Source organism: Globicephala melas, chromosome 2 (genome assembly GCF_963455315.2).
Source record: "Globicephala melas chromosome 2, mGloMel1.2, whole genome shotgun sequence".
NCBI classification, from domain to species: domain Eukaryota; kingdom Metazoa; phylum Chordata; class Mammalia; order Artiodactyla; family Delphinidae; genus Globicephala; species Globicephala melas.
The window spans coordinates 75,423,775-75,450,889 of record NC_083315.2 but is presented as its reverse complement, the minus strand read 5'-3'; the positions used below and the strand labels follow the sequence as shown (position 1 = coordinate 75,450,889).

The 27,115-nt window shown below is 37.4% G+C and overlaps 1 protein-coding gene across 2 annotated transcripts in view; it reads right to left on the bottom strand.

Annotated features, from left to right (window-relative positions):
• The window catches only part of ALDH1A2 (aldehyde dehydrogenase 1 family member A2), a 95,535-nt gene that overhangs the window by 50,082 nt on the left and 18,338 nt on the right, over nt 1-27,115 (bottom strand). Inside the window, exons 2-4 of one of the 2 annotated variants that reach the window (XM_030878815.3) lie at nt 9,547-9,651; nt 9,224-9,364; nt 6,224-6,353 (exon numbers count right to left, since the gene is read on the bottom strand). In XM_030878815.3, coding sequence (XP_030734675.1) covers nt 6,224-6,353; nt 9,224-9,364; nt 9,547-9,651 — 376 coding nt within the window. Of the gene's footprint in view, nt 1-6,223; nt 6,354-6,463; nt 6,570-9,223; nt 9,365-9,546; nt 9,652-27,115 lie in introns of those variants that run through there. The other variant, XM_070045054.1, reaches the window with a different exon arrangement.

The following is a 27,115-nucleotide window of genomic DNA, read 5'->3' as shown; positions in this document are numbered from 1 at the left end:
GGACATGGAAGCAACCTAAGTGTCCATCGACAGATGAATGGATAAAGAAGATGTGGCACATATATACAATGGAATATTACTCAGCTATAAAAAGAAACGAAACTGAGTTATTTGTAGTGAGGTGGATGGATAGAGTCTGTCATACAGAGTCAAGTAACCGTATGCTAACACATATATATGGAATCTAAAAAAAAAAAAATGGTTCTGAAGAACCTGGGGGCAGGACAGGAATAAAGACGCAGATGTAGAGAATGGACTTGAGGACACAGGGAGGGGGAAAAGTAAGCTGGGACGAAGTGAGGGTGTGGCATGGACATATATACACTACCAAATGTGAAATAGATAGCTAGTGGGAAGCACCCGCATGGCACAGGGAGATCAGCCTGGTGCTGTGTGTCCACCTAGAGGGGTGGGATAGGGAGGGTAGGAGGGAGACGCAAGAGGGAGGGGACATGGGGATATATGTATATGTACAGCTGATTCACTTTGTTATACAGCAGAAAGTAACACATTATTGTAAAGCAATTATACTCCAATAAAGATGTTAAAAAAAAAAACAAAGAAATGGCTCCTAACTACAATATGAAGAATATTTCAAGAATTGCTACAAATCTTATGTATCGGGTAACACTAAAAATGAGTTTACTTAACAGCATCAAAATCTGTTACAGAATTCAATGAACGGATGGCCATCTTCTAATCTCTAATTTGTATACAGAATTACCTTTCAAGGAGCTAGCAACCCTTTTGGTGACCCCAGTATTAAACAATTAGACCAACTACATTGAACTAGTTCATTTTGTCCTCTAGCAGATTCCTATGTATTCTGAGACTGAACAGACCTCACTGAACATTTTACAGCTATAAGGATAAACTCTATAAATGCTTATACAGACACGGGAGATGACATCAGCATACAGTGGTGCTAACACTATTTCTCCCAAGAGGCTGCTGGTAGCATCTCAGAAGTTAAACTACATGCTCCTGAGTCAATTATGAAGATATCTTAGCTCTACTACTACTCCATTACATCATCTTGGAAAGTTACTTTACTTTTCCGGACCTCAGTTTCTCTGTCTGAAAAATGAGGAGACTGGCCTTAGTGATCCCTGAGTTCTTCTTCAGCCTTAACCTCTCAAAGAGGTTACATGTGAAGCAGACTTTGCGATCTCCTGTCACCACCAATTCAGGTAACTACCTACCCTGGGTTCTTAGGTGGGCACAGCAAATAGCTCCTCATTCTCATTCTGAGTGAACAGTAAGATCTCACCATATGGGTTATCTGCTGACAACGCTAAATTAGATCGAGCTGTTAAAGGCAAAACCTTAGGATATGAGTCAATTTCCGCACATTTTTAGCCTATTTAGTTCAACAGGTGAAACTGAAAGGAGGTGAAGTAGATAAATAATTACAGATGGCCTGAGTAGCTTTTTAAACTTTTCTATACGCTAATGTATCATAAGGTCATTTTTATGTCAGAATTCAGCTTAAAGCTGGATCACATTTTCTCTGCTTACGTATCACAAAATAAATAAAATCAATACTGTTAAAGAGAAAAATCTAAGTAATGTAAATCAATTATCCTCTATTTTTCCTTCAGTGAACTAAAAACAATCTTTGTTCCTTCCCCCATCACAAGGAGTTTGTGGCCATGAGAGGTTAAAAATAATCAAAATGGGGATAAAACTACTTCCCCTGGAGGGCTTCTATGAGATTAGAGATATTGTAATGGGCACAAAGAAGGTGTACAATAGATCATAATAGTAATTATTTATCATCATAATTAGCAGATGTTATTACAGAAGGGTCAAAGCACAGGATTTATGGTCAGAAAGAATGGCTCCATCGAGTACCATGGCAGGAAATAATAGACAATGTTGTAAAGGGAAGAACGTCAAGACCCTTGTGAATCCAACTAATACTGCATGATTCTGTGATAACATCCAACTGTGGGCCTTGAGGGGTATGTGACAGAAAGGGATGGGAGGATCTTTCAATTCAGAGGGAGAAACAGCTGTCCAGTGGATGGCTCAAAAGTGGTCAGGCCATAACCCTTTTCTCCTCCTCCCAAATATTCTAGAGGGAGGCTACCCTTCAGGGGGAGGGGAAAAAGTACATACTTGCTCTCTCCAACTGATTATCCATTATGTAATCAAAATCTCTTTCTAAAACATAATTCTGATCAATGCATTCATTTACTTAAAATAATTCAGTGACTCACCATTACTGTGGCATAAAACTTGCAGCACGGTTTCCCCAGGCCCAGAGCCCCTCTGTCTTGTAAATCTGGCTATACTTTCAGATCCACTAGCACACTGTACTCTCCTCTCTCCATACGTCGCACAGGTTATTATCACTGCTGGTGATGGCCCTATCTCCATCTTCACTTACCTGCCCTTGTACAGGCATCACCTTGTACATCCCACTTCCTTCTCCAGGTAGCCCTAATACTGGGTGAGATGCCTTTTCTATGGAGTACCATTGTACTTTGTACTTCCATATGTGAATAAGCCACTCTGTATTGCATTTGGCTGTCTACCTGTTTGTTTTCTTTACTATACTACGGACATCTTACTTGTCCACCTTTGCAACTCCAGTGCTTAACACAGGTGCTCAAAAAAAAAAACTCTGCTGAATGAATGAATGTATGAAGGAATGAGGGGATGCCTGAGAGACCGAGGTTGAAGCCTGGTAGAGCAGGTGAAGGAAGAGCTCTTCCCATTACAAGGCAGAACGCCCAGGCTTCCTAAATGGGAAGGGGTCCAAGAGACAATAGCATAATTCTTCCCACTCTTTCTGGTTCTTATCCTTTAGTGTCAGGGATACTAAGCTGGATGAACTATGGAGTACGATTCAATGTAACAAAGCAGCCTTATATTAAAAAAAAACCTTTCAGGTTTATTTTTATGGGTGACCAGGCAGAACTGTGCTTTCCGTCCTTGTATTTCTCCTAGGAGCAATGGTTCAGTATTTACTAACCCAGTGTCCACACCAACTTCATAGAACATAACTACCATGAATAATGAGAATCAACTGGATGTTAATCTAAAAATCGGAAGAGGGTGACTGGCCTCTTCCTTTTCCCGCCCTGCTGTACAGGTCTCCACAAGAGGGTCTACAATGGCTTAGGCAGAAAGAGACTTGGGTTTAAATCTCAGGCCTGCCACTTACTCACATGTGACCTTGTTCAAGACACTAAACCCTCGCCGTCTCATTTTCTCACCTGCAAAATGGGTACAATACCTTTTAAAATCTGACCCGTTTCACAGGATCATACACAGAATCACATAGATCCTGTATGTGAAGGAAACTTTTACATGCTCAAGTGCTTTGCAAACATAAAGTACATTATCCCTTTATATTATAATTTCAAACAAAATTAGGGTGCTTCACAGGGAAATGTATGTAACACAATAAAGACCTCATGGTTAAAGGCTAACGGCTTTCCTATATTCCAGATTTCATTGAAAAAAGCCAAGAACACAGAGACAAAAATCAAGCTGATGTTAAATTATAAAGTTACAAATGACAAATAAAGCACAAATGGATTGACTGAACAAATTTGAGAGTAAATAAGTAAATAATAATGACGCTCCCTTTCCCTGATCCTCACTATCACCCCTCTGGCTTAGCCAGCTAGATTCCCTAAGCACTGAACTAGCCAAAGGGGTTGTGAGATGAATTCTCAGGAGCCTACAGGCATGTCCAAATGTATCTAAAACTGCAACAGAAGGGAAAGCGGCCAAGTTCACGTTTGCTGTCATCCTTCCTTTCAACTGCTTGAGACACCACAGCAAAAAGGTCTTACATCCCAGACCCTCAGCTTTCTAGGAGCTCTGCTTAATGACCTGAATCCCTGGAGAGTCCCTCATCCTGGTATCCCTCTAAACGCACTTTAGGAAAAACTGGGGAAACAAAAATTACTTGCCATTTAAGGGAATTCCTCACTTTTTTTCCTTCACAGGCTGGACACCAGTTTATGAGTAAGGGTGGGAGAGACTACTGTGAAAGACTTTTCTAAGCCCTGTATTTCTAACTCAGAATCCCCAAAGAGCATCAGATGAAAACAGTGAGACTTATAGACCAACCACCTCTGCCAGATAAAGTTACAGTGAAGTATCAAACATTATCAGGAACTCTAATAAATCTTTATCTAATCAATCAAGGTCTTCTCTCCTAAGGAGGCAAAAGAAAACCAAGATACCGTTAGGTGAAATACCAGGTCAAATGTGTACAGCCTTCTGCTTCGCCTTATTTCTGAGATATCTCTAAATCATTTGAAAAGATGTTTAAATACCTGAAACATACTTGTTGTCTTAGTGAAATGGCAGGTGGGGTGGGGTGCAAAACAACCAGGGCCTTTGATCCTGATAATTTCCTTTCTGCACTGAAACAGAAGAGGTCAACCTGAAGAGGCTGGCGCATGTCCTGCTCTTGACAACGGTTTTCGTTCCCAGGCCCTCCCACAGGTATGCTTATGCCAGGCAATGACTCTGCCTCACTTAGGCCATTCCTCAGTCCTACAAATGAGGCCAGAGAACAGTGGTCTGCAATATCCCAGAGGCAGGAGTGAAGTAAGATTCTGATGTTCCTTAAGAACAGTCTTCTCCATCCTTCTGAGTCTGCTGAACGTGGGAAACTTCTGGACGGCAGGGAAGAGTCCCTATAGCCAGAAACACGTTTTCTAAAGACTAACATTCCACGTGTCACCATCATTCACGGAGGTAATTTTAAAATAGTCCTTTGAAGCCTCATCTCTGTCCCTTCTCCCGTCTCACTGTGACTTCTTCTCTTCTTGCTAAATGAGGCATCGCAATGGCCACATGGTTGGTGCTGGTCTCTGTATTGTCTCCTCACTACGCAAGGCAGAGAACCCGGCAGCATAGGCATCACCAGGCAGCTTGTTAGGAATACAGAATCTCAGGCCCTGTCCTAGACCTGCACTTGAAGAAGATTCCAGGTGACACATATGCACATTCAAGTTTGAGAAGCACTGCTCTAAGTCAGCTACAGTATCAGCCAATCACCCCCTTGTCTGGTAAACCAATCCTCCTGAGCCTAGGAAGGCCCGAACTGGGCACTCCAGAGCCCCCAGCATCACTTTCCACTCTTCCTAGTGTGTACATGGAAAGCAGGCTGTTTTCCAGAGAACACGGGTAGAGTACCTGGCACGTGACTCAGCAGCATCCAGAAGCCACTCAAAGACATGTATTTTCTTTCTTTATATGTATTCACCACTGCCAATATCATCCTATCTCTTCCAGTTGGTCCCTTTCCTGTCGTGATATCTCTTCTACCCAGTATCTAAAATGGATCTTCTAGTGAAGTGATTCACCAGGCTCTAACGTCAAAGTTTCAGCTCTACAATTTATTTGCTGGGTGAATCAGGAAAACTCACCTTTCTAGGCCTCAGTTTTCTCCTCTGTCAATGAAGATGTTAATAATAACAGTGCCTTCCCCTTGGGGCTGCTGTGAAAGCATTTCATTTGACCTTAGCTACAGCTCGTATTCATGCTCAGACCGAGACCTTTCCCCCAACGTAGTTTGGATACTTTCCCTCTCCTTTAAAGGGCTACAGCACTGACGGGCCAAGCCACACGACTTAGCACCTAACTGTAACTCTCCTGTAGAGATCTTTGTTTTGTGTTACTGGTCTTGTCTCCAAACCTGGATCTTAAAACAAAGTGTCAGGATGGTGGTTGTTTTTACAGACTGTGAAAGTAACTTATAGGAAATACAGAAAATATAGAAAAATATGAATAATAAATAATCCATAATCTCATCACTAAGAAAAAACAACTGTTAACATTTTAGAGGATTTCCTTCCAAACAAGATCTTAGTTTCAGGAGAGCAAGGGCCAAGTCTTAATCTTCTCAGAATCCTCCCTGGCTTCCCCACACCTAGCGCCTCTCCACACTCCCAGCACCTAACCTACCACAGTGCTAAGCACTTTGCAGCTGAAAAACACAGGCCTGTTCCTTAGCTGAGAGACGTACTGATGTGGCTTGCCCCCACACCTGTGTGTGGACTGTCTGCATACTGAAATAAGGACACTGTCAGAATTAGTGACATAATCTGTTTAGTTCTTTGTTCGGTTCAAGCTGCTGTAAAAGTGTGCTCAGATCTGTACTCCATGTGACTGCTGTTTGTGTTTGGTGGTGAAAGTGTGTTTCTGGTGAAGCCTCATGTTTCCCTTTTCAACATACTCAGATTACACATACCTACAGGAATGGTCATCCCGTGAATTTTATCAGCCCAGCCTGCGTAATACCGAAGGGTTTTGATGACTCCTTGCAAATCGACGTAAAAAGCTTGCATGAACGGTTTGCCACCATTTAGGGATTCCATGGTCTGTAGGAAAAGAAATGGAGAGAACTTTCCAATGATACACTAAGTAACTTCTACAGCAGAAGAAAACAGGAATAGAGAGAATACAAATGAATCTGAACAATGATGCATACCTGGTCAACTCTGATTTCCCAAATGAAAAGATTTTTAGGACCATCTGTTTAGTTTAGTTTCCAGTAAAAACCACAATGAACTTATATGTGTGTGTTCTTGTGCCTGTGTGTTTCCAGTAACCACTATCCCAATATATAAACACAACTGGTGATAAAGAAGTGTTCTGCTTGTCAAACCAGCTTCTGTTGTATTAATGATCAGAGCTGTGTGGGGATTTTTCGGAGTCTACACCAGTATTCTGAATCCAAAATGAGGGGCAGGGACATGGGCTTTTATGCAGTTGATGAGACTATAAAACGTTCTCCACACTGCCAAGACCCCTGCTGAGAAATGGAATAGCCACGGTGTACAGCGAGTTTATTTATTACCACCAAGTAAACAAGATCTCCTCTAGGGAAGCTCATACTATAACAACTTGAGGGCTGTTTTTTCATAAATATTTATGTTAATAACCATTATCTATTAAGAGAGAAGTATCTGGTCCATTTAATAAAAATAGAGTTAGAGTTATTAAGCAGTTTTAGATGATAAATGTTATTATTTTAATGACACATTCCTAAATAGGGTAAATCTGTAACATAAAAAATTACAAATGAACACAATGAAATGAGAAGAGTATTTCGACCTGAGAAATAGTAAAGGTGTTACATATTTAACAAATAAAATAAAAAAAACATGTTTGTAATCTCATGTCCTTCTCTTCAAGGACATTTTACAACACATACTGGTACGAAAATTATTTGAGTGCTGACAAAACTAAAATTGAAATATTTTCCATTCAATGACATGAAAATATTATCTACAGTGCAATTTTTCCACTTACCATGTGTATAAGATGGAACTCATTTTAAAATATCATGTGACCTATTCAGTGTATATTGGCTCACCTTTATTAAAGGAAATCAAGTTATTTCCCAGTTCTTGTTAGAATATTTATACGTCTGTGAGATGAGCATTACATTCTCCACACAGCAGGCAGAGAGCCAAGGTCCTGACAGCATAGACTGAAGTAGAGTCAATAACCAGAACTGGGCCACCTAAATGGTCCATCCCTATGAGTTGTTGACACCAGCTAAACTTACCTGAGAGTTGCCAGCCCGAAGTTTATTTTCAATTGTGTTTACCTGGGTGCAGTATTAACTTCAGTATTCTGGTCAGGAGCTCCCCCAATATTCGAGAGGCTACCTCTTAACAAAAGTCACTCCCCTCATGGCTTGGGAGTGTTTAAAAGTAGAAATCACATTTAAGTGTGATGGGAAAAAGGACTTGACCACAGTGAGACATATGTCAGAAACAGGATGGCATATGAATTTTATGACATGAAAATATAACAGCAGAAATTAACTATATCATCATCTAGTAAGTACTGCTAATCTAATGTTATAAATATTGTATGGATTTAACTCAATTAAACAGATACTTACAGACCACCAATGTGCCCCCATTCACCGTTTATGTGTCACAAACTATGCTAGGATTACAAAAAATGGAGTAAAATATAATTTTCACTCTCAAAGAAATCATAATCCAGCAAAGAGGCAGCATATAGACCAGCATTCCCCCAAGGTACTCCAAAGAATTCTGTTTTGTACGATATTGACAGGTTAGCCAGAAAAATAGTGTTGAGGCTCCGACAGGTTTGAGAAACACTGAGTAGGGCTTGTCAGAATCTTTAATATGCTAAGTGTCTTATGAATTTCCATGGAACACCTTTTCCCAATATATATAAACACCTCATTGGAAACAGTATTCCTTGAAGTACCAAACTAGAAAGTATTTTTATAGATAAATAAATGTTATATATAGCAAGAGTTCTAAACCATCTCCATAAAGGATTCATTTTTGTTTCCACACTATGAACAGACGCATGAAAGGGATGGTAGGAGGGAGAGCCATGGTAGAAACGACACTGAGGAAGAGTACTAATGCTTCCCTCTCCCAAAGCGAACCCAATAGTGATCTGATTTCCCAAGCAGAGGGTAGAATATAGTATTCATGGCTTTAATGCCCTGACTCAACGAGGATGCCCTAAATATTAAATGATCAACTATGGGTCATGCAGGTGGAGATCCCTGAAAGACAGGTATACTGCACAGGCATTCCTAAATGGTTCCAATTTCCAAAAAAGTTGGTATTCTCTAAGAAACTGACTTTTATTTTTAAAATAGCAACAACAATAACAACAATAAACCACTAGGAGAGGGGACATTCCTTATGTGAGAAAATGATTGTTTTAGTGAAAGAAAGTTGCTGTCTCCTTCTGTCTCTCCTATTAGTTCTAAAAGAACAAAGGGAGCAGAAGGATATGAGAGGTCCATATCATGCTCTCTGCTTCTGAAGGATTCTCTTTAGCCAAGAGGGGCTAACTCTGGAGAGGTAAAACTCTTTTGACTGTCAACAGTAATTTGGTATTGGTTTCCTGCAAGGAGCATGGTGACTCTCCTGTTGCTTGACTGTTTTTGTTCTTTTTGTTGAGGGTGGGAGGAAGGGGGACGAGGAAAGCAGGAAGGTCCTTACCAGTCATGGGAAGCTATGGTTTTGTTCTTCAAAATTCAATAAGAAGAGACACTCAGCTGGTCCTCCACTTCCCCATCTGATCCCAAAAGCCAAACCTCTCCCATTTTTCATGTGTATTACGTACTCCTTAGCTTGTTCCCCAGGTCTGCTTCACATCATACTTTCAGAAAGACTGAGGAATCTAACTTTCAATGGAATGGTAAATTTGGGGTAAAGACGTGATGCTTTCTTAGGTCACTTACTGCAAGGACTGCCCTGTCTCGTTCCACCAAGTCTGCAAGCTTATCCAACAGACGTCCTCTTTCTGAAGCATCCATCCTTCTCCACACTGAGCCAAGAGAGAAAGCCAGGCGGGCTGCCTGCACTGCTTTGTCTATATCTGCCTGTTAGAGAGGAAGAGGCACAAGTGAAGAGAGGGATCGCTACAAATAAAGGAAGAACCATCTGCTTTCACAAAAAAGGTGATGAATGAATGTCAGTGGTGATGTCTGGAGAGCATAAGTTTATTGCTTTGTTGTCTGAAGGTAGTTATTTCATACGAAATTTTTTTCTAAGACAAACATACCTTGTCTGCTTCTTGAACTTCACACACCTGTTCTCCTGTGGCTGGATTATAGACAGGGAACACTCTCCCACTCTCCGAGTTCTGCCACTCGTTGTTAATAAAAATCTAAGGGAGTAGACAACAGAATGGGATCCATGAGACAGGTGACAGGAAGTCAGTCAATGGTGCCGTATTATATGGAAGTACCATAGTAGTAATACTGGCTCTGTGTGCTTGCTGCTATATAATTAAAGTATAGAATTTGAAGTGTTACAAGAAACCCTAGACCATTATGCAGTCCAGCCTCACCCCCAATTCAGAAATTTCCTTTGTGATATTTTTAACTCAACATCAGCCAAAGATTAAATATAATTCTTACCTTTAGTGAACCTGTCAACTACTCAGAGAGTGAAACAAGGAAGGAAGGATAGACCGTCTCACATACCTACAAACCACACACTGAGATTGAGAAAGTATTTATTATAATCCAAGCTCTGGCCAATATCCCAAAAGGGTAGATTGTGGATCAAACTGACAGTCATCTGGCCTTAGCTACTAGTTTCTCTGTCAGAGAAATAAGTGACTTCACAGGGAAATCTGAAGGGTGCTGGAATAAGCATTTGCCTAATTTATAGTCAGATCCTGAACTGAGCAATGACTCTGACCAAACCAACTGGTGAGTTAAACAACTTACATGTGTAAATCCAAGTTAGATTTCTTTCCTTTTGCTGGGTAGGCTATGTGGCTCAGCAAAGGGAAAAGGCCTATAACTTTCAAATGGGTCTCTCTAGGATTTCTTAAGAGCCTTGGTTTCTTTATATAGAAAATAAAGATTATATTAAAATGGCAGAGAAATGGTTTAAGAAATTATTCAAGTCAATTTCTCAGAAGATTTGTAAGATATGCATTAACAAAGGAGGGAAAATATAGGCAAAAACATTTAAAAAATTTTATTGATATTAAGAGAGAAATCCAAACTAATATTTTTGGACTATGAAAGCCCAAAGAATACACAAAGATATTTTACCCTATAAAATTTATGGGGCTTCCCTGGTGGCGCAGTGGTTGAGAGTCCGCCTGCCAATGCAGGGGACACGGGTTCGTGCCCCGGTCCGGGAAGATCCCACATGCTGCGGAGCGGCTGGGCCCGGGAGCCATGGCCGCTGAGCCTGAGCGTCCGGAGCCTGTGCTCCGCAACAGGAGAAGCCACAACAGTGAGAGGCCCGCGTACCGCAAAAATAATAATAATAATAAAATAAAAAAATAAAAAAATTATGGCACAACAGTGAAAATTTCTGAACCTATGAACCATTCAGTAGTCAGTCAGTTTAGAACAAACACAATGATAAACTGATTTGCTACTGCCTGGCATTTTAATAATCACAGACGAGGCTGAGTGTAGATCTACAATTTTAAAAATTAAGTTCTAGATTATGCCAAAGCTTTGCTTATTCCTTGATTTGATAAAACAATGAGTCTGTGTTGAAGGAGTCTTCTTTTCCTGAAGGCTTTTTAAGATAAAGGCGGGCGGGGGGGAAGACCTTAAACCTGTAAAAGCACTTAATACAAATGTATTGAGCACAAACACAGTGACCTTGTAATTGAGTAACGATTTTTTAAAGTTTTTACTATGAATGTCTAAACATGCTTAACATACTGTATTCATTTGTATAATGTATTCAATAAATGCATAGATATTTCTAGACACAGGAGAGGCAAAGATGATTAAGAGTTCCAGCCTTCCAGGGTCAACAGTCTCTAGTAGTTCATTAAATACTCACAACAACCCTAATGGCAGGATTTTATTATCTCAACTGAAGATGAAAAAATTGAGAGGTTAAAAGTCCTAAGAAGCAGGTTCTCATCGTGGCTCTGATTCAAAGTCTGCTGCTCTTTCCACTACACCGTGGTTTCCAGGACTGCTCAGCCCAAAGAAACACAACTAGTTATGTCCAAGCCTAAATTAGATCTATAGTTCTTGGACTCCTGATCTAGTTCTCTTTTCACTCCATTTAACAAATTTCCTATCATTTCACAGCTCATCAAATCTGCACACTCCTTTGAAATACAATATGATCTCAAAGGTAGCAAAAGAAAAAAATTAAGAGGTTAGTTTCATTAAAGATTCACTTCTAGAGATTATCAGGTTTAAAGGAGAATGGGTCTTGCCAATATTCCTTATTCCTTTTATTCACTATTTGACTGAAACTTCTTAACCCTTGGAACATCATCAGATCCAATTATAGTTTTAAGCTTCTTTGTTGAACAGTTCTAAATGTATGTAAGGATTGATATTTCATGACTTTTATTGTTTCTTAGAGGTCTTCCAAAGATCAAAGAGAAAAATTACTTATTTTTTAATAGAATAAAATTCATTCTCTTACTGTTATCATTTAAGTACACTGATCATTTTATCAATCTAAAATACCTTATGGGATCTTAGTGAGCTTTTCCTGTGTCTTGAAACATATTGCTAATTTCATCATTCTCGGAATTATTTCATCACTCATCAATTATTTCCAAGTATGCTTAAAAAAACCCTAAAATAATAAGGAAACAAAAACATTATGGAACTGTCTAGAAATGAATAAATAAACACATCCCCACTATTTCATCATCCTTTGGTTTTATTATTGTACTATCCAAAATAATGCATTATGTCTCAAAAGGGTATAAATAAAGAAGTGTGGAGACACCATCTTTGTCATATTCTTTTTACCTTTCACTGAACACAGTTAAGAATTCAGAATTTTTCATTTCTGTCCATAATGAGAAAGAGAAGAAAACTAATAGAAAAAGACATTTCATAACTGTTAGATGAGTCAGAAGCTGAAGGCAAAGAGACAGAAACACTAGAGACTGCTGATGAGGGTGAAATTGACTGTATAAGCAAAATCTTGGACTATGAGTCTTTAGGATAAATAAATGCATTTTCTCCAAATTAATAATCAGAGAGCAAACAAGATACTTATCAACACAAAAAGGAAATATGACAGTCTAATCCAACTAGTCATTAATAGGAAGGACTTAATAATTTAAAACCATCCTGTTTTGATAAGAGAACATGTAAGAATTCTTTTATCTTTCATGATATTTGTGGGTAAAAATTTACTTGATGTGATTCAAAAATGGACAAATGCTGAAGGTAGGTGTATACACCAAGGTGACTGGAGTACAGATATTATGTAGAAATAAAAAAGTTCATTGGATTGATCAATCTAATTTACATTTATAAAACTAAAAATGAAAATGCTTTTGTAATTATGGAGCAAAAATGGCCATGCTCCCTTTACAAAATTATGAGCCTTCAAACTTTTCAACAGTATTACATTATGATAATGCAAATGCAAGAAGAACCAGAAGTAACAGTAAGATATAACCTATAAGAGATGTGTTTAAAATCTGCAATCAGTATTTATGGCATAAATATTTCCAGTTTCAAACATGATGGCTGATGAGTAGTTAGTTGTATTCAAAGGCCATTGCTCACTTCATGTACATATACCTCCAATACCAGGAAAATATGGAAGAAAAATTGGTTTTGTTATGTTTAAATTCTTGTTCTGTTGTTTTCACTGTCTCTTTACTTTCACTTTTCTAAATTTTTCATAAAATAACTTAATTTTAAAACTTTATAGCCTCCATTGGACCCAGATGGTAAATGTGATGACTATTTTTCCTGGTATGCCAAACATTAAAATATTTGATAGTTTTACTATACTATTATTTCTTATAGACCTAGCCTTATGACACTTAAAAAACAAAGGAAAGCAAATTCCTCCAAAATACTTGAAGGTTTTCATCTTCTCTGAGCAATTTCAAAAGTTTTGAATGCTGTCTAAAGTGTTCTTCTCTGACCAGGGCTCCTTAAAAAACAATATGTCTCAAGGCTCTAGAGGGAAAGGACAAGATGATCCTGGAATACTTTGGTGCCAGAAATCAAGTAGATGCTCAGAAACTGATGGGGACATATCAAAAGGACACAGGAGCCAACATGAAGGGGCTCCCAATGGCCAATACTGGGACAATTTAAGCAACAAAACAAATAGTGATAGTAATGGATTATTACCCAAAGAATAAAAAAGGCATCCAAGAGTCCAAAATGATATAAATTTTTTATGAATAAATAAATGGGGGATAAGGAAAAGCTGTTCTTAACAGTAGAATTCAAACTAATAGCTGACAAAGAATGATGGAATTAGATTACCACCAATGTGTCAAACCCCACAATTGTAATTGCTTCAGGCAAATATCATCAATGGATGGTAAAATTAGTGGGTAAAAGTATAATGAAAAACTGGATGTTTTTGTAGTCTCGAAGTATCTCCCCTCAAGATGCTTACTAATGACAAAGTAGAAAATAGTAACTTACCATTGGAGAAACTTGGCAGGCAGCACCTTAATCAAGTGATCAAAGCTAACATCACCAGTAATGGGAGAAATTGATCTTTCTTAACATTTCATCTGCTTGTCCTACTGATAATTAGAAAGCTGTGTTGAAATCTCCCACTTTGGTGGTAGATTTGTCAATAGATCCCTTAGCTCTATCATTTTTATACTTATAAATTTTAGGTTATTTTATTAGTGAATTTAAATGGAACTATTAAGATTCTCTGATAAAACAAAACCATTTATCAATATGAAGTGACCCTCTTTATTACTAATGAAGCTTTGTGTCTTAAAGACTATTTTGTTTAATATTAGTAAAGCCACGTAAGCTTTTCTTTAGTATTTTCCTGATAGATCTTTTCCCATCATATTACTCTCTCTCAATTACATCTTTATTATTTTCATGTGTCCCTTTAAATGATGTATGGCTATGTTTTATTTTATTCAATATGAAAATCTCTGTCTTTTAACTGGCAAGTTTAATACATTTGTATTTATTGTGATCATATTTTGTGTTAAATAATGTACCGTGTGATATTTGGACTTAATGCTTTTTATTTGTCTTGCTTTACTTTACTTCCTGTCTTCTCCCATCTTGCCTCTTTTTTCAACTTGATTAATGTTTGTTGTTTGTTTTATAATTTCCCTCTTTTATTGGTTTGGAAATTGTACATGATCTTTCATGTACATGAACACGTACATCTTTCAAGAACATGAACATCTTTCATGTTCTTTCACTGATTATCCATGATATTTTATCATGCATATCTAAGAAAATTAAGTATAAAGTTAATATATATCTTAACATTCCTCCCAAACAATTACAAGGGCCTTAGAACACAAAATCTAATCACCCTTCTCCAGGGGCATGTTATAAAATTATTATTTTATACAGAAAAGGATTTCTTATATTTAATAAGATTTAAAAATTTTTACCCTCATGATTTCTTAGAATATCATTTAGTAAATATTTGATGGGGGTAAAGACTCAATTCTGAACATATATTTATTGCACCCTCATACTCAAAAGATACTCCCAGAAGGTTACTCAATTCTAGGAAGACAATCATTTTCTCACAATACTTATTATTGTGATATAATAAGTATTATTATAATAAGCATATTATTCCAATATTTTCTATCTTGCAATGGTGTTTACAAGAAATCTCTGCTGTAAGTCTCTGGTTATCATTTCTTTGCTGATGATTTGCCTCTTCTGTCTGGTTGCTTTTCAGATCTTGTCTTTGTCTCAGTGTTTTAAGATTCATCACAATATGTCTATGTATCAATTTCTTTTTTATTTTGATAGTTAAGCATTGTGCTTGCAGCATCTCTGAGTTTTTGTCTCTTATAATTTCTGGATATTCTTAATCACTATCATCATTTCCTTGAATATCACTCTTTCTATTCTCTGCTCTGGAACTCCAAGTGTTATACCTTTTTAGTCCATCCTCAGTGTCTTTAACCATTCATATTTTCCATCTCTTTTTAAAAATATTTTCTGTAAACATAGCTTTGTTGTGTTTGTAAATGTGTGAAAATATATTCTTCTAAACAATTCAAACTATAAAGGAAAGCAAAGAGAAGGTAAAAAATCACCTCAAATTTCATCATCCAGAAATAACTAAAGTTCACATATTCATGACCATCCTTCTAGACATGTCTTTAGGCAGATATACACACACACACAATTTTACGAAACAAGATCAATTGTACATGAGCTTTAGAATTTGCTTTTTTAAAAGTTAACAATACGCTATAGACGTTTTTAATGGTTTCTTTGGACTCCAATGCGTATTTCTGTGTGTATGTATATAGGTGCGTGTGTGCACGCATGCATGTGTGTGCATGGGTGTAGCTTAATGTATTCAATCAGCCCTCTACTGAAAGACATTTAAGTTGTTTCTGTTCTCCTTTTTCCTCTGTGCGGCAGTTGAATAATTTATTCAGATCTATCATTCAGCTCTCTTTACTAGGGTCTAATCTGCTAATTTCAATGTTTATATTTTTATTTCTAAAAGTTCTGCTTTCTTCTTTTTCAAATCTGCGTGGTCTTTTTGTTTTTGTATTAAAACTTAATACTTTAATTTTTAAAACAGTTTTAGGTTTACAGAAAACTGAGCAGACAGTACAGAGAGGTTCCATATACCTGCTATTCCCCTCCTCAGTTTCTTCTGTTTTTAATATCTTGCTTTAGTGTTGTACATTTGTTACAACTGATGGACCAGTATTGATAAAGTCCATAGATTATATCAGGCTTCACTCTTTGTGTTATACAGTTCTATGGGTTTTTAAAAATGCATAATGTCATGTATCCACCATCACTTAGCACAGAATAGTTTCTTCACTGCCCTAAATATCCTGTGCTCCACCAATTTATCCCTCCCTGTTCCCCGTAAACTCCTGACAAACACTGATCTTTTTACTGTCTCCTTCATTTTGCCTTTTCCAGAACATCATATAGCTAGAATCATATAGGAGGTAGCCTTTTCAGACTGGTTTCTTTCACTTAGTAATTTGCATTAAGGATGCAATGCATAAAAAATATTGCATCCTTCATGTTTTTTCATGGCTTACTAGCTCATTATTTCTTAATGCTGAATAATATTCCATTTATGGATGTGCCACAGTCTGTTTATCCATTCACTTTTTAAAGGACATCTTGGTTGCTTCCAGTTTGGAGGAATTAAGAATAAATTTGCTATTAACAGCCATATGCAGGTTTTTGTGTGAACATAAATTATCAACCCATTTGGGTAAATGCCTAGGAGAGTGCTGGATCACATAGCAAGACTATTCTTAGCTTTGTTAGAAAGTGCCAAACTGTCTTCCAAAGTGACTGTACCATTTTGCATTCCTACCAGCAATGAATGAGAGCTCTTGTTGCTTCACATCCTTGTCAGCATTTGGTGTTGTCAGGTTTGTTTTGTTTCGCTTTGTTTGGATCTTAGTCATTTTAATAGATGTTCAATGGCACCTCATTTTAGTTTGAAATTCCCCAATGACATATGGTGTTAAGAATTTTTTCATATGCTTATTTGCTGTCTGTGTATATTCCTGGGTGAGGAATCTTAGATCTTTTGCCCATTATTTAATTGAGTTGTTTTCTTAGTGCTGAATTTTAGAGTTCTTGATATAATTCGGACACAAGTCCTTCATCTAACATGTGATTTGCAAATATTTTCTGTCAGCTTGTGGCTTGTCTTTTCTCTTTTGCAGTACATTTTGCAGATCAGTTTTTCATTTTAAGGAAGTCCAACATATCATTTTTTCCTTCCATGGATCATGCTTTTAGTGCTGTATCTAAAAACTCATTGCCAAACCCAAGGTCATCTATATTTTCTCCTACACTATCTTCTAAGATTTTTATAGTTTTGCATTTTACATTAGGTCTATGATCCATTTTGAGCTAATTTTTGTGAAAGGTGCAAGGTCAGTGTCTCGATTCATTTTTGCATGTGGATGTCTAGTTCTAGCACCATGTCAAAAAGACTATCCTTTCTCAATTACTGCCTTTACTCCTTTGTTAAAGATCATTGACTATATTTGTGTGGATTTACTTCTGGGCTCTCTATTCTATTCCATTGACCTATTTGTCTGTTCTTTTACCAGTAGTACATTGTCTTGATTACTGTAGCTTCACAGTGAGTCTTGAAGTTGGGTACTGTCGATTCTACAACTTTTTTCTTCTGCTTCAATATTATTGGCTCTTCTGCCTTTCCATATAAACCTTAGAATCTGTTTATTGATATCTACAAAATAACTTATCAGGATTGTGATTGGGATTGCATTTAATCTACAGATCAAGTTGGAAAGAACTGACATCTTGACAATACTGAGTTGTCCTATCCATGGGATATCTCCCCATTTATCTAGATTTCCTTTAATTAATTCCATCAGAGTTCTACATTTTTCCTCATAAAGATCTTGTACATATTTTGTTAGGTTTGTACCTAAGTATTTCTCATTTTTGTGGCAATACAAATGGCACTGTTTTTCTTATTTCAAATTCCAAGTATTCATTGTTGGTGTATAGGAAAGCAAATGACTTTTGTATATTAACTTTGTGTCATGCAACCTTGTTATAATCACTTATTAATTCCAGAGGCTATTTTTGTTTTTCTGGGGTTTTTTTTTTTTTTGGTCAATTCTAGGGATTTTCTACATAGAAACCATGTCATAAGCAAAGACAGTTTTATTTCTTCCTTCCCAATCTGTATACCTTTTATTTCTTTTTCTTATCTTAACTGTATTAGCTAGGACTTCCGGTACAATGTTGAATAGGAACTCAACATTGAAGAGAGAATATTTTGCCTTGTTCCCAGTCATAGAGGGAAAGCATCTAGTTCCTCACCATTAAGTATGATATTAGCTATAGGTTTCATATAGATGTTCTTCATCAAGTTAAGGAGTTCCCTTCTATTCCTGGTTTACTGAGAGGTTTTAACATGAATGGTTGTTGGATTTTGTCAAATGCTATTTTTGTATGTATAGATATTACCACATGATTTTTCTTCATTCGCCTGTTGATGTGACAGATTACAGTAATTGATTTTTGACTACTGAACCAGTCTTGTACACATGGAATGAATTCCAGTTGGCTGTGGTATATAATACTTTTTAAACATTGTTAGATTTTATTTTTGAGGATTTTGTATTTATGTTAACGAGAGACATCAGTTTGTTGTTTTCCTTTCCTGTAATGTCTTTCTGGTTTTAGTATTAGAGTAATGCCGGCCTTATAAAATGAATTAGGAAGTGTTTCTTCTGCTTCTATTTTCTGGAAGAGATTATAGGGATTGGTATGCTTGGTAGAAGTCACCACTGAAACCATGTGGACTGATGGATGTTTAATGGGGGATGATTCAATTTCTTAAACAGGTATAGGTCTATCCAGGCTTAGCCAGCATGAGTCTCCATCCTCAGCTCTCACCATCAACTATTCCTTCCTTTTGTGTCTCTTAGGTCAATCTCAGGAGAACGGCAGTTGATTGGGTTCCAGTACATCTTTTCAAGCCAGTCTTCAGATGTAAATTAAATGACTGCCCTTGGGTCCAAACACCTGGAACCAGGAAGCAGAAAGTCATGCAGTACGGTTTGAGGCCATTTAAACTCTAAGTCCTGGGTCAGGATAACTTACAATCAAAAGAACCATGGAGGGGCAGGCAAGAAGTGATGACTATTTCAGGACTGGGTGCCAATTTGGTAGATGTTGGGATTTTAAATATATATTGGTAATGTCTTTGGTTTTGGTGTCAGGGTAATGCTGGTCTCAAAGAATAAGCTGGGAAGTATTCTCTCCTCTTTAATTTTCTGGAAGAGTTTATGTAGTAGTGGCATTATTTTTTCCTTAAACATTTGGTAGAATTCACCAGCAAAGGCATCTGGGCCTGGAGTTTTCTTTGTGAGAAAGTTTTTTAGCAACAAACTCTATTTCTTTAATAAATACGGAGCTATTCAAATTATCTATTTCTTCTTGTGTGAGTTTTAGTAGAATGTCTTTTAAAAAATTTGTCCATTAGTTATCAAATTTGTGAGCATGGAGTTGCTCATAATATTCCTCTGTTATCCTTTTAACGTCCATGATGACTTCTCTCTCATTTCTGATATTAGTAATTTGTGTCTTCTCTCTTTTTCTCTTTATTAGCCAGGCTAGATGTTTATCAATTTTATTGATCTTTTCAAAGAACCAGCCTATGGTTTCATTTATTTTCTCTATTGTTTTCCTGTTTTCAATTTCACTGATTCCTGGTATAATTTATTATTATTTTTCTTCTGCTTGACTTAGGTTTATATTGCTCTTCTTTTTCTCGTTTGTTAAGGTAGAAGCTTAGAATATTTATTTTCTAATATATGTACTCAGTGCTATAACTTCCCCCCTAAATACTTCTGTCATTGCATCTCACCAATTTTGATAAGTTGTATTTTCATTTATTTCAAAATATTTTTAATTTATCTTGAGACTTATTCCTTGATCCATGTGTTATTTAGAAATGTGTTGTTTAATCTCCAAATATTTTGGGATTTTTCCAGGTTATCCTTCTGTTATTAATTTATGGCTTAATTTCACTGTAATCTGAGAGTATATTTTTTATATGATTTCTATGCTTTCAATTTTGCCAAAGTGTGCTTTATGGCCCAGAATGTGATCTAACTTGGTTGAATGCTTCATGTGAACTTGAGAAAAATGTGTATTCTGCTGTTGCTGGATGGAGGTTTAGTTTACTATTCCTAGAACTTGTATTGGCATTTTGCTTCTAGAGAAAACTCAGCCTTTGCATTTTCCTTCAGCCCCTTGATTTGTTTTCAGATCATTGTTCTTTTAAGTAAGCAATACATTAAAAATAATATATGCAAGGATAGCTGCTCCCACTATTTCTATTTAATATTGTAATAATATTTGATGTTATGAGGCCAAAAGATTGAAAATAAAATAAGTTTTTATTTTCAGACGACATGATTGTGTAGAAATTCCTAAGAAATCTACCAAAAAAGTACTAGAAGTATAATTTAGCAAAGTCCCAGGATACAAGATCAGTATACCATCAACAAATCATTGGAAACTGAAATTCAAGTACATGTATTTACTCACACACGTTAATTCATACAAGAGCTAGTTGCATTGAGATTGAAGGATCCTTTAGAGTATGATAGTTTAATGCCCAAGGTGGAAATCCTGGGCAGCAACTATTAATCTTTTAAATGATGTAAATTAAAAAATAATAATCTAAAGAAGAGTCTAAAAAAGAGTTAATGGCTCTAAGTTGCAATGCAACCACTTCATAAAATTGAGGGAGCTGCTAAACCCTATCAATCCTCCTCTGTGAAGCAGGTTTGATAGAACAAAAACAGCCTGAGTTCAAATTAAGTGGGAAAGGAATAGCTGAGCAGAAATTTGATTTCACAGAAAACAACTGCAAAATGTTCATTAAAGGCCTATTCTAAACAGGGAGCTGTTTATAGGTACCACTGAAAATCTACAGAAGATGTGTACTCTGCTGTCCTTGAGCTTATAATCATGCTTCAAAGACAAGATTACTTTCAGGAAAGTTAAATAATGTTAAGACACTCTACGATTTAGTGCCAAGATGAATGGTAGAGATAAGCACTGCAGGAGTTTGCTTCAGAGAAGGGAGATATTGGTGTGGGCTGACATGTTAGAAGAACACTTCAGGGAAACAAGAAATAATGAGGGAGTATGACCTGGGGTAGGGAACGGATAAGGTAGAAGAAAGAAACTCTATCCCTAATAAAATTATTCAGCTGGCCTCATCAGTCCCTCCTCCTTGACTTCAGCTCCTCTCAAAGATTATCTGATACCCGGGTTGAAGATGTGTGACACAGAAGGAAGAAATACAAGTGTAGCTTCTCTCCTTCCCACCTAAAGTCCCCGGACGCTACAAGTAGCTCCAGTGGCTGAGGACCCCAGCACGCTCAGTACTGGCCTCTACCACAGCACTGTCTTCAGAGTGAGCAGGGTACCTTCAGGCAAGCAGGGCCAAAAAAGCCATGAAAACTCACAGTCAGAGTAAATAGGTCAGAAAAACATAAACCTAGTCAAACAGAGTCATATAAAGAAGGAAGACACGAGAAAAGAGAGAAGAATTTTTAAAATATAAACTAATCACATTTAATAGCAGCAATTAAAGGCGTGAAAAATACTGTAGAGGAGACTTTTAAAAGATAAGGAAATGAATATTGAAAAATAGTGTTAGAAAACATATTTATTTTTAAAAATACAGTTCTGTTTGAATAGAAGAGACTAAGAAAAATAAGCCTTATTGATTTCATACTGAGAAACAATGAACTGAGAAGGGAACCAAGGATGAAAGGAGGTGGGGATGGAGGAAAAGGAAGAGGGTACGACAGGGAAAATAGACAGAGGTAGAGCTCACCTGTCATGAAAGTTCAGGTATTCAATATTTTGAACTATTCAGTGCTGAATGACTAGCTTTCTTTTCTTTTTGCACCATGAAAATACTGTTAGAAAAAGCATTTAAGGCAAGACCAGCTAGAAAACATGCATAGTCTGTGTCATAAGATCAATTTCATAGCCATATACTTGCATCATCAGAATCCTACTATTTGCAGACATATACCGTGCTCGTGGTTCTGGTCAATTTCTGCATTTCGCTAGTATCCCACGCAATGGAAAAGGAATTATACTGTAGGGGAAGTGTGGTATTCCTTGGGTAGCATAATCCAGATATTAGTAAGTATGCGTACTTGGGCCAAAAGGTTCTCAGAAGCCACGCAAAGAAACGCAGAAATAAAGACAAGGAGTCCCTGGCGATCAGTAGGGACTTTTTTGTTTTAAAAAGTCGATTCTAAACACAGCTGAACTCATGAGGATATGTCTCTTAAAATATGGGTTTCCATGGTCTCTTCCTATTGAACACCCTCCCTTCCCTTCTTCCCTTCTTTTCTTATCTCCTTCAACAATGTTTATTGAGTGCCTACTCCCTTCTAGGCACTGTGCTCACTAACACCTCCTTAGATTTCTATACTTTCTTTCTTTTCCAGGCTGAGCAAATTATGTCTTTCAGGCTAAATATATCTGTCTGTCTCCAGTATATGATCTCAAGAGTACGAGAGGGCTAAAGGGGTTCCTGTGCCAGTCATCCCAAAAGACAAAGGCCAATCCTTCCATGTACAGCACCAAAACACACCCAAATAATTTGTTTAGGAGAAAATAAATGACTCACGTTACTGATTTGCTTGTAGAAAACAGACCTGGCTAAAATAAACTCAATTGTGTATAGCCAGGGTACCTACCTACTCTACTGTCCCATGATTCCCGTATCTGGGAATGCTTTTCACATCTGTTCTAGGAAAAATAGTAAGGCAACAGTCAACTGGTCTGAGCAGCCTTATCAGAGCCACAGTGGATTACAGCATTTGTTACTCTGTTACATGTTGAAGCAACACGGCGTTAAAGCCAAGTACACACCAATGTCAGTTGTGACATATTCTCAAATTGGAAGAAACTTTGCTTGCCATCAGTGATATGGCAGAAGGCAACGGGAATTGCTACTGGTAATGGTTAATGTTCATTTCTTCCTGTTCCACTTTCTATAAACAAGGTAATGCCTATACAAGCTCATTACTGTAAACTGAGCACATTTAAATTGGCAGTAAAACCAGAGTATTTACTCTAGTGCACATATAAAGTGCCTCATCCAATGTTTTGGAAATGTTTCAAGTTTTGAAACCAAGCAGCTGGCAGCTTTACAAGCCAAACCTTACACTTAAATCACTCACTCTGGAAAGTTTTTTGGTGTCCCGTGTCAGGTAGTACCATTCAGCAGACATTCATTCCCCACCCCTTGGATTCTTTTGCAATAAATTTGCATTCATGGGGCTCTTACAACTGTTCCAGCACCACAGACTCCAATGGCTGTTGATTAAATGTATATATCCTGTGCGTTTAATCTGACTTTCATTATGGTCACTTCATAAAAATGCCACAGACTGGACAAGCGATGACACATAGCAAGAACCTGGAATCCCTGCAAAGCCTCAGATTAGGTTTTTTTCTCCTCCTTTATTAATAGTGACCATTTTGTGGCCTAGCTCTAAATCAGCAAAAGTATTTGACAGCAAATGTTCCTATCTATGGATTATATATAACCCGTCCTAAACACTAGATGAAAAAGGGATAACCCCAGGAAAGGAAGGGCTGGCTTCCATGTAAATCATGTTACAAATTGGACAACACCCAGAGAGTTCATTGTTCAGCCTCAATTGTGAAGGCCATTCCCATTTACTATTCCCCTAGAATCGATGTTAATTAAGGCAGACTGAGACCATAAATCAGCCTGGGAGTTTACAATGTAATACAGCATTAAACATATATATTTAAATTAAAAGTAACTGATTAACCACAGAGTTTTTCCAGAATTGGCCGAGGCCATTTCCTTATATGAAGACATGTCACCTTTCACTTTTGTGAAAAGGGGAAATGAAGGAAATATTATCTTCTAAAAAGGTGAATTAAGGCTAGTAAATGACTCATGACACTAGTTACTGGGAGGAAGGGAGGAGCTGAAAAGAGAGGGAAAAGAAGAAAAAGGACAGTCCTGTGTGAAAGGGAGTGTCTTTGTCCTGTCTCCCGTAAAGCTATTAATTTTTCTGTTATTCACAATCACTATATGGTAGGCACTATGCAAGGCACTAGGGATACAGAAATAAATAGGGTCAGCCCCTGCCCTTGAACTAAGTGTTCAGCACTGTAGTGGGGAAAGACCAACATAGGAACAGCTCCAATGGTATGATGGGGTAACAACATTCAAAAGTATTACTGAATACCTACTATGAATATGCTTTAAGGATAACAGATTTTAAATTCTAATTTTATCAAACACTAGACAAGTAATTTGTGTGCCTCGGAGAAATCCAACCAAAGAACCACACCTGCCTGATAGAAGCCAAGAGAATATCCTTCTGAGGAGAGGACTTGGGGTTCATCAAAGAAAGCACCAGATCTCTGAACCCACAGATGAAAAAACAGAATTGTTTGATAAGTAAGTCCTTCTCCAAGAGCTGTGCTAACAGAGCACACCTACACAGGCCCAACTATACCATGAAGACCAAATTCGTTTTAACCCCAAGTATATGGATAATACACATTCAAAAAATAATTCTGATTATTAACATTATTAGATACCCACCATTTACTGAGCATTTTCACTATTTCACTTAATCTATATAACAAATCTGTGATGTAGGTATTTTCCTTCCAGATGAGTAAACTAAGATTTATGTTACAAGTCCAAATACACTGCAAATAACTTACAGAGCAAAAGTTTGAGCTTAGGTTTCCCAAAGTTAAGTATAGAGCTTTTCCATTCCTCTTAACATTACTGGTTTCCCCCCCTCTTCTCTGCTGAACTATAACAGTAAGTTAAAGATCTGTGTTCAGTTAGGCCAAAGGCAGTAGAAAGAACATAATTAGGAAATTTACTGTAAAGTCAGAATTGAAAACCAAATGGATCAAGAGAATAATGATGAAAGTTAACATGTGAGTGCTTACTATGTTCCAGGCACTGTTCCAGACACTTTACATGTATTAACTCGTTTAATCCTCAAAATTACCACATGAGGTAGGCACTGTCATCATTTCCACGTCATAGGCGAGGAAGTGGAAGCTCAGCTATGTAAAGGAACTGGAGCATGGCAGTGGTCCTTCTTTGACCACTACCAATGATGTAGTTTGGCCATTTTATAGTTCATTATTTAGGCTGATTATGCCTGGGGGTTTATTTATAAGAGGATACCACTTTAACAGTTCTATTTTCTTCCACGGCGAAAGGAGGAGGAGGAGGTGAAGTGCTTGTGTTCCGGTCTTGGTTTCACACTAAATGTTCGGCAAGTCTCCCACCGTCCCTCTTTCATCTATAACAATACCAGACTTGGCAACTGAAGACAGGCTCATCGATGGCACCTGTGATACAAATCTTCCTTCCAGTCCCTTGACAGACATTGATAATTGATCATGACACTTTCCAGTTAAACTCTTGAATACTTCTCAACATGGCACGTTAGAAAGCTACTACCAATTGAATGGAAGATGGCATCTCTAAGGACTTCCTAGTTCTAATACTCTGCCTGTCTGAGGTACTGGGTATAGAACACATGTGACCACCAGTGGGCGCTCAATAAGAGAGTTTATCAGAGGTTCTGTGACACTGTAGATTTGTTTTGTTCCTTTTCTAAGTGCACGTTGATGTTTCATAACTACTTGAATCATATATCTCCATGCCCATAGCCTACTCCATCCTCCAGGTTCAAAAGTTACTGCCTCCTTTTCCAATTATGTCTTATACTTGAACATGCAACTAATGTGCTAGAAATATACCATTTGAAAAAAGTGAAATTTAGGTGGAAAAAAGTCCTAGAACAAACATGTTTAAACTTATGCAAAGTGATCACCAAGAACAACTGGAAACAGCTCACCTCCCCCCAAATTGGTTTTAGTTTCTTATTCTGAAACTATGCAGGATGCCAAGCTCATACTTTAACAGCTAAGCCTTATTAAAGTACTATTTTTAAATGCACTAATGAATGAATAACTTTTTTCTTGGTCTAAATATAGTAAAGGCTGCTTTAATCAAGAAGAGCTAGATTCAAAGAGCTGGAAAAGGCTTTAGATACAATCTATGCAGAAGTAAAGTGTTATATAAATAAACTTGTCAAAAGAAGTCCAATGACTTGCCCATGGTCATACAGCCCATTAGTGGCTGAATAGGGACTGGAACCCAATATCCTGATTCCCATCCCAGGGCTTTTTCTAAATTTAAATTTTGTTGATGTTTCTTTAGAAAGAAGATTTGATGGTCGACCAGGAAATATGAGCACCTCTTTCACAATGTCTCTTTAAAATTATTCAGCACAAGGAATTCTGTTTGAGTCCTTTTTTCCTTCAGCACAATCAAGATGGGTGACGGCAAAATACTTTTTCATTTTCTTTCTAGAAGGCAAAATGTGTTATGGAAACAGTAGTGATTTACATTCCTAGTGGATTCCACTCAGAGGTGAGGTCCTGGGACATTTTCTGCATTCTCCTCACATGCAGAAGCAAGAACTTCTGCCAGAGGACAGCAGCCACAATATTGTGATCCTCAGAGAGAAAATTATTTTCCTAGGCTTATTAAAGAAAAGTTTTGTGTTCTTACAACCACAGGGCTATATTTGAGGGTCCAGGAAGGGGACTTCAAAACCAATCCCTATCCTAACGACCTTCCACAGAAGGGTTGGTTTTGGATGCGCAGAAGAAAAAGGGAATGGCCAACCTTGCCTGATTTAGGAGCTGGTTACAAATTCACTGCATCAAAGTGCTTCCTTTTTCATATGTTCCTTTCTCTGAAGAATCTAGTTACCAAAACAGGCATCAAATGCCAGTCTTTATGAAACGATCACAGCTACCTGGCCCTCAGTTACCTCACCCAGCTAAGGGAATTAAAATTAAAATTCATAATGGCAGTTAATTAGGGACATGCCACACAGGCATTTGGAAAAAATCTGTAAGTACAATTTCCTTCTGTAATTACTTCATAGCATCCTAGAATTCTGAGAACCCGGTCAGGAAATGTCATCTATTTCCCCATCTCACAAATTTTATTCCCTTCCTGGTGGAATGCTTTTAAGAACTCTAACAAGGACAATACTCCACATGCCTTCTGCCAAACAGAAGTGTCCCTTC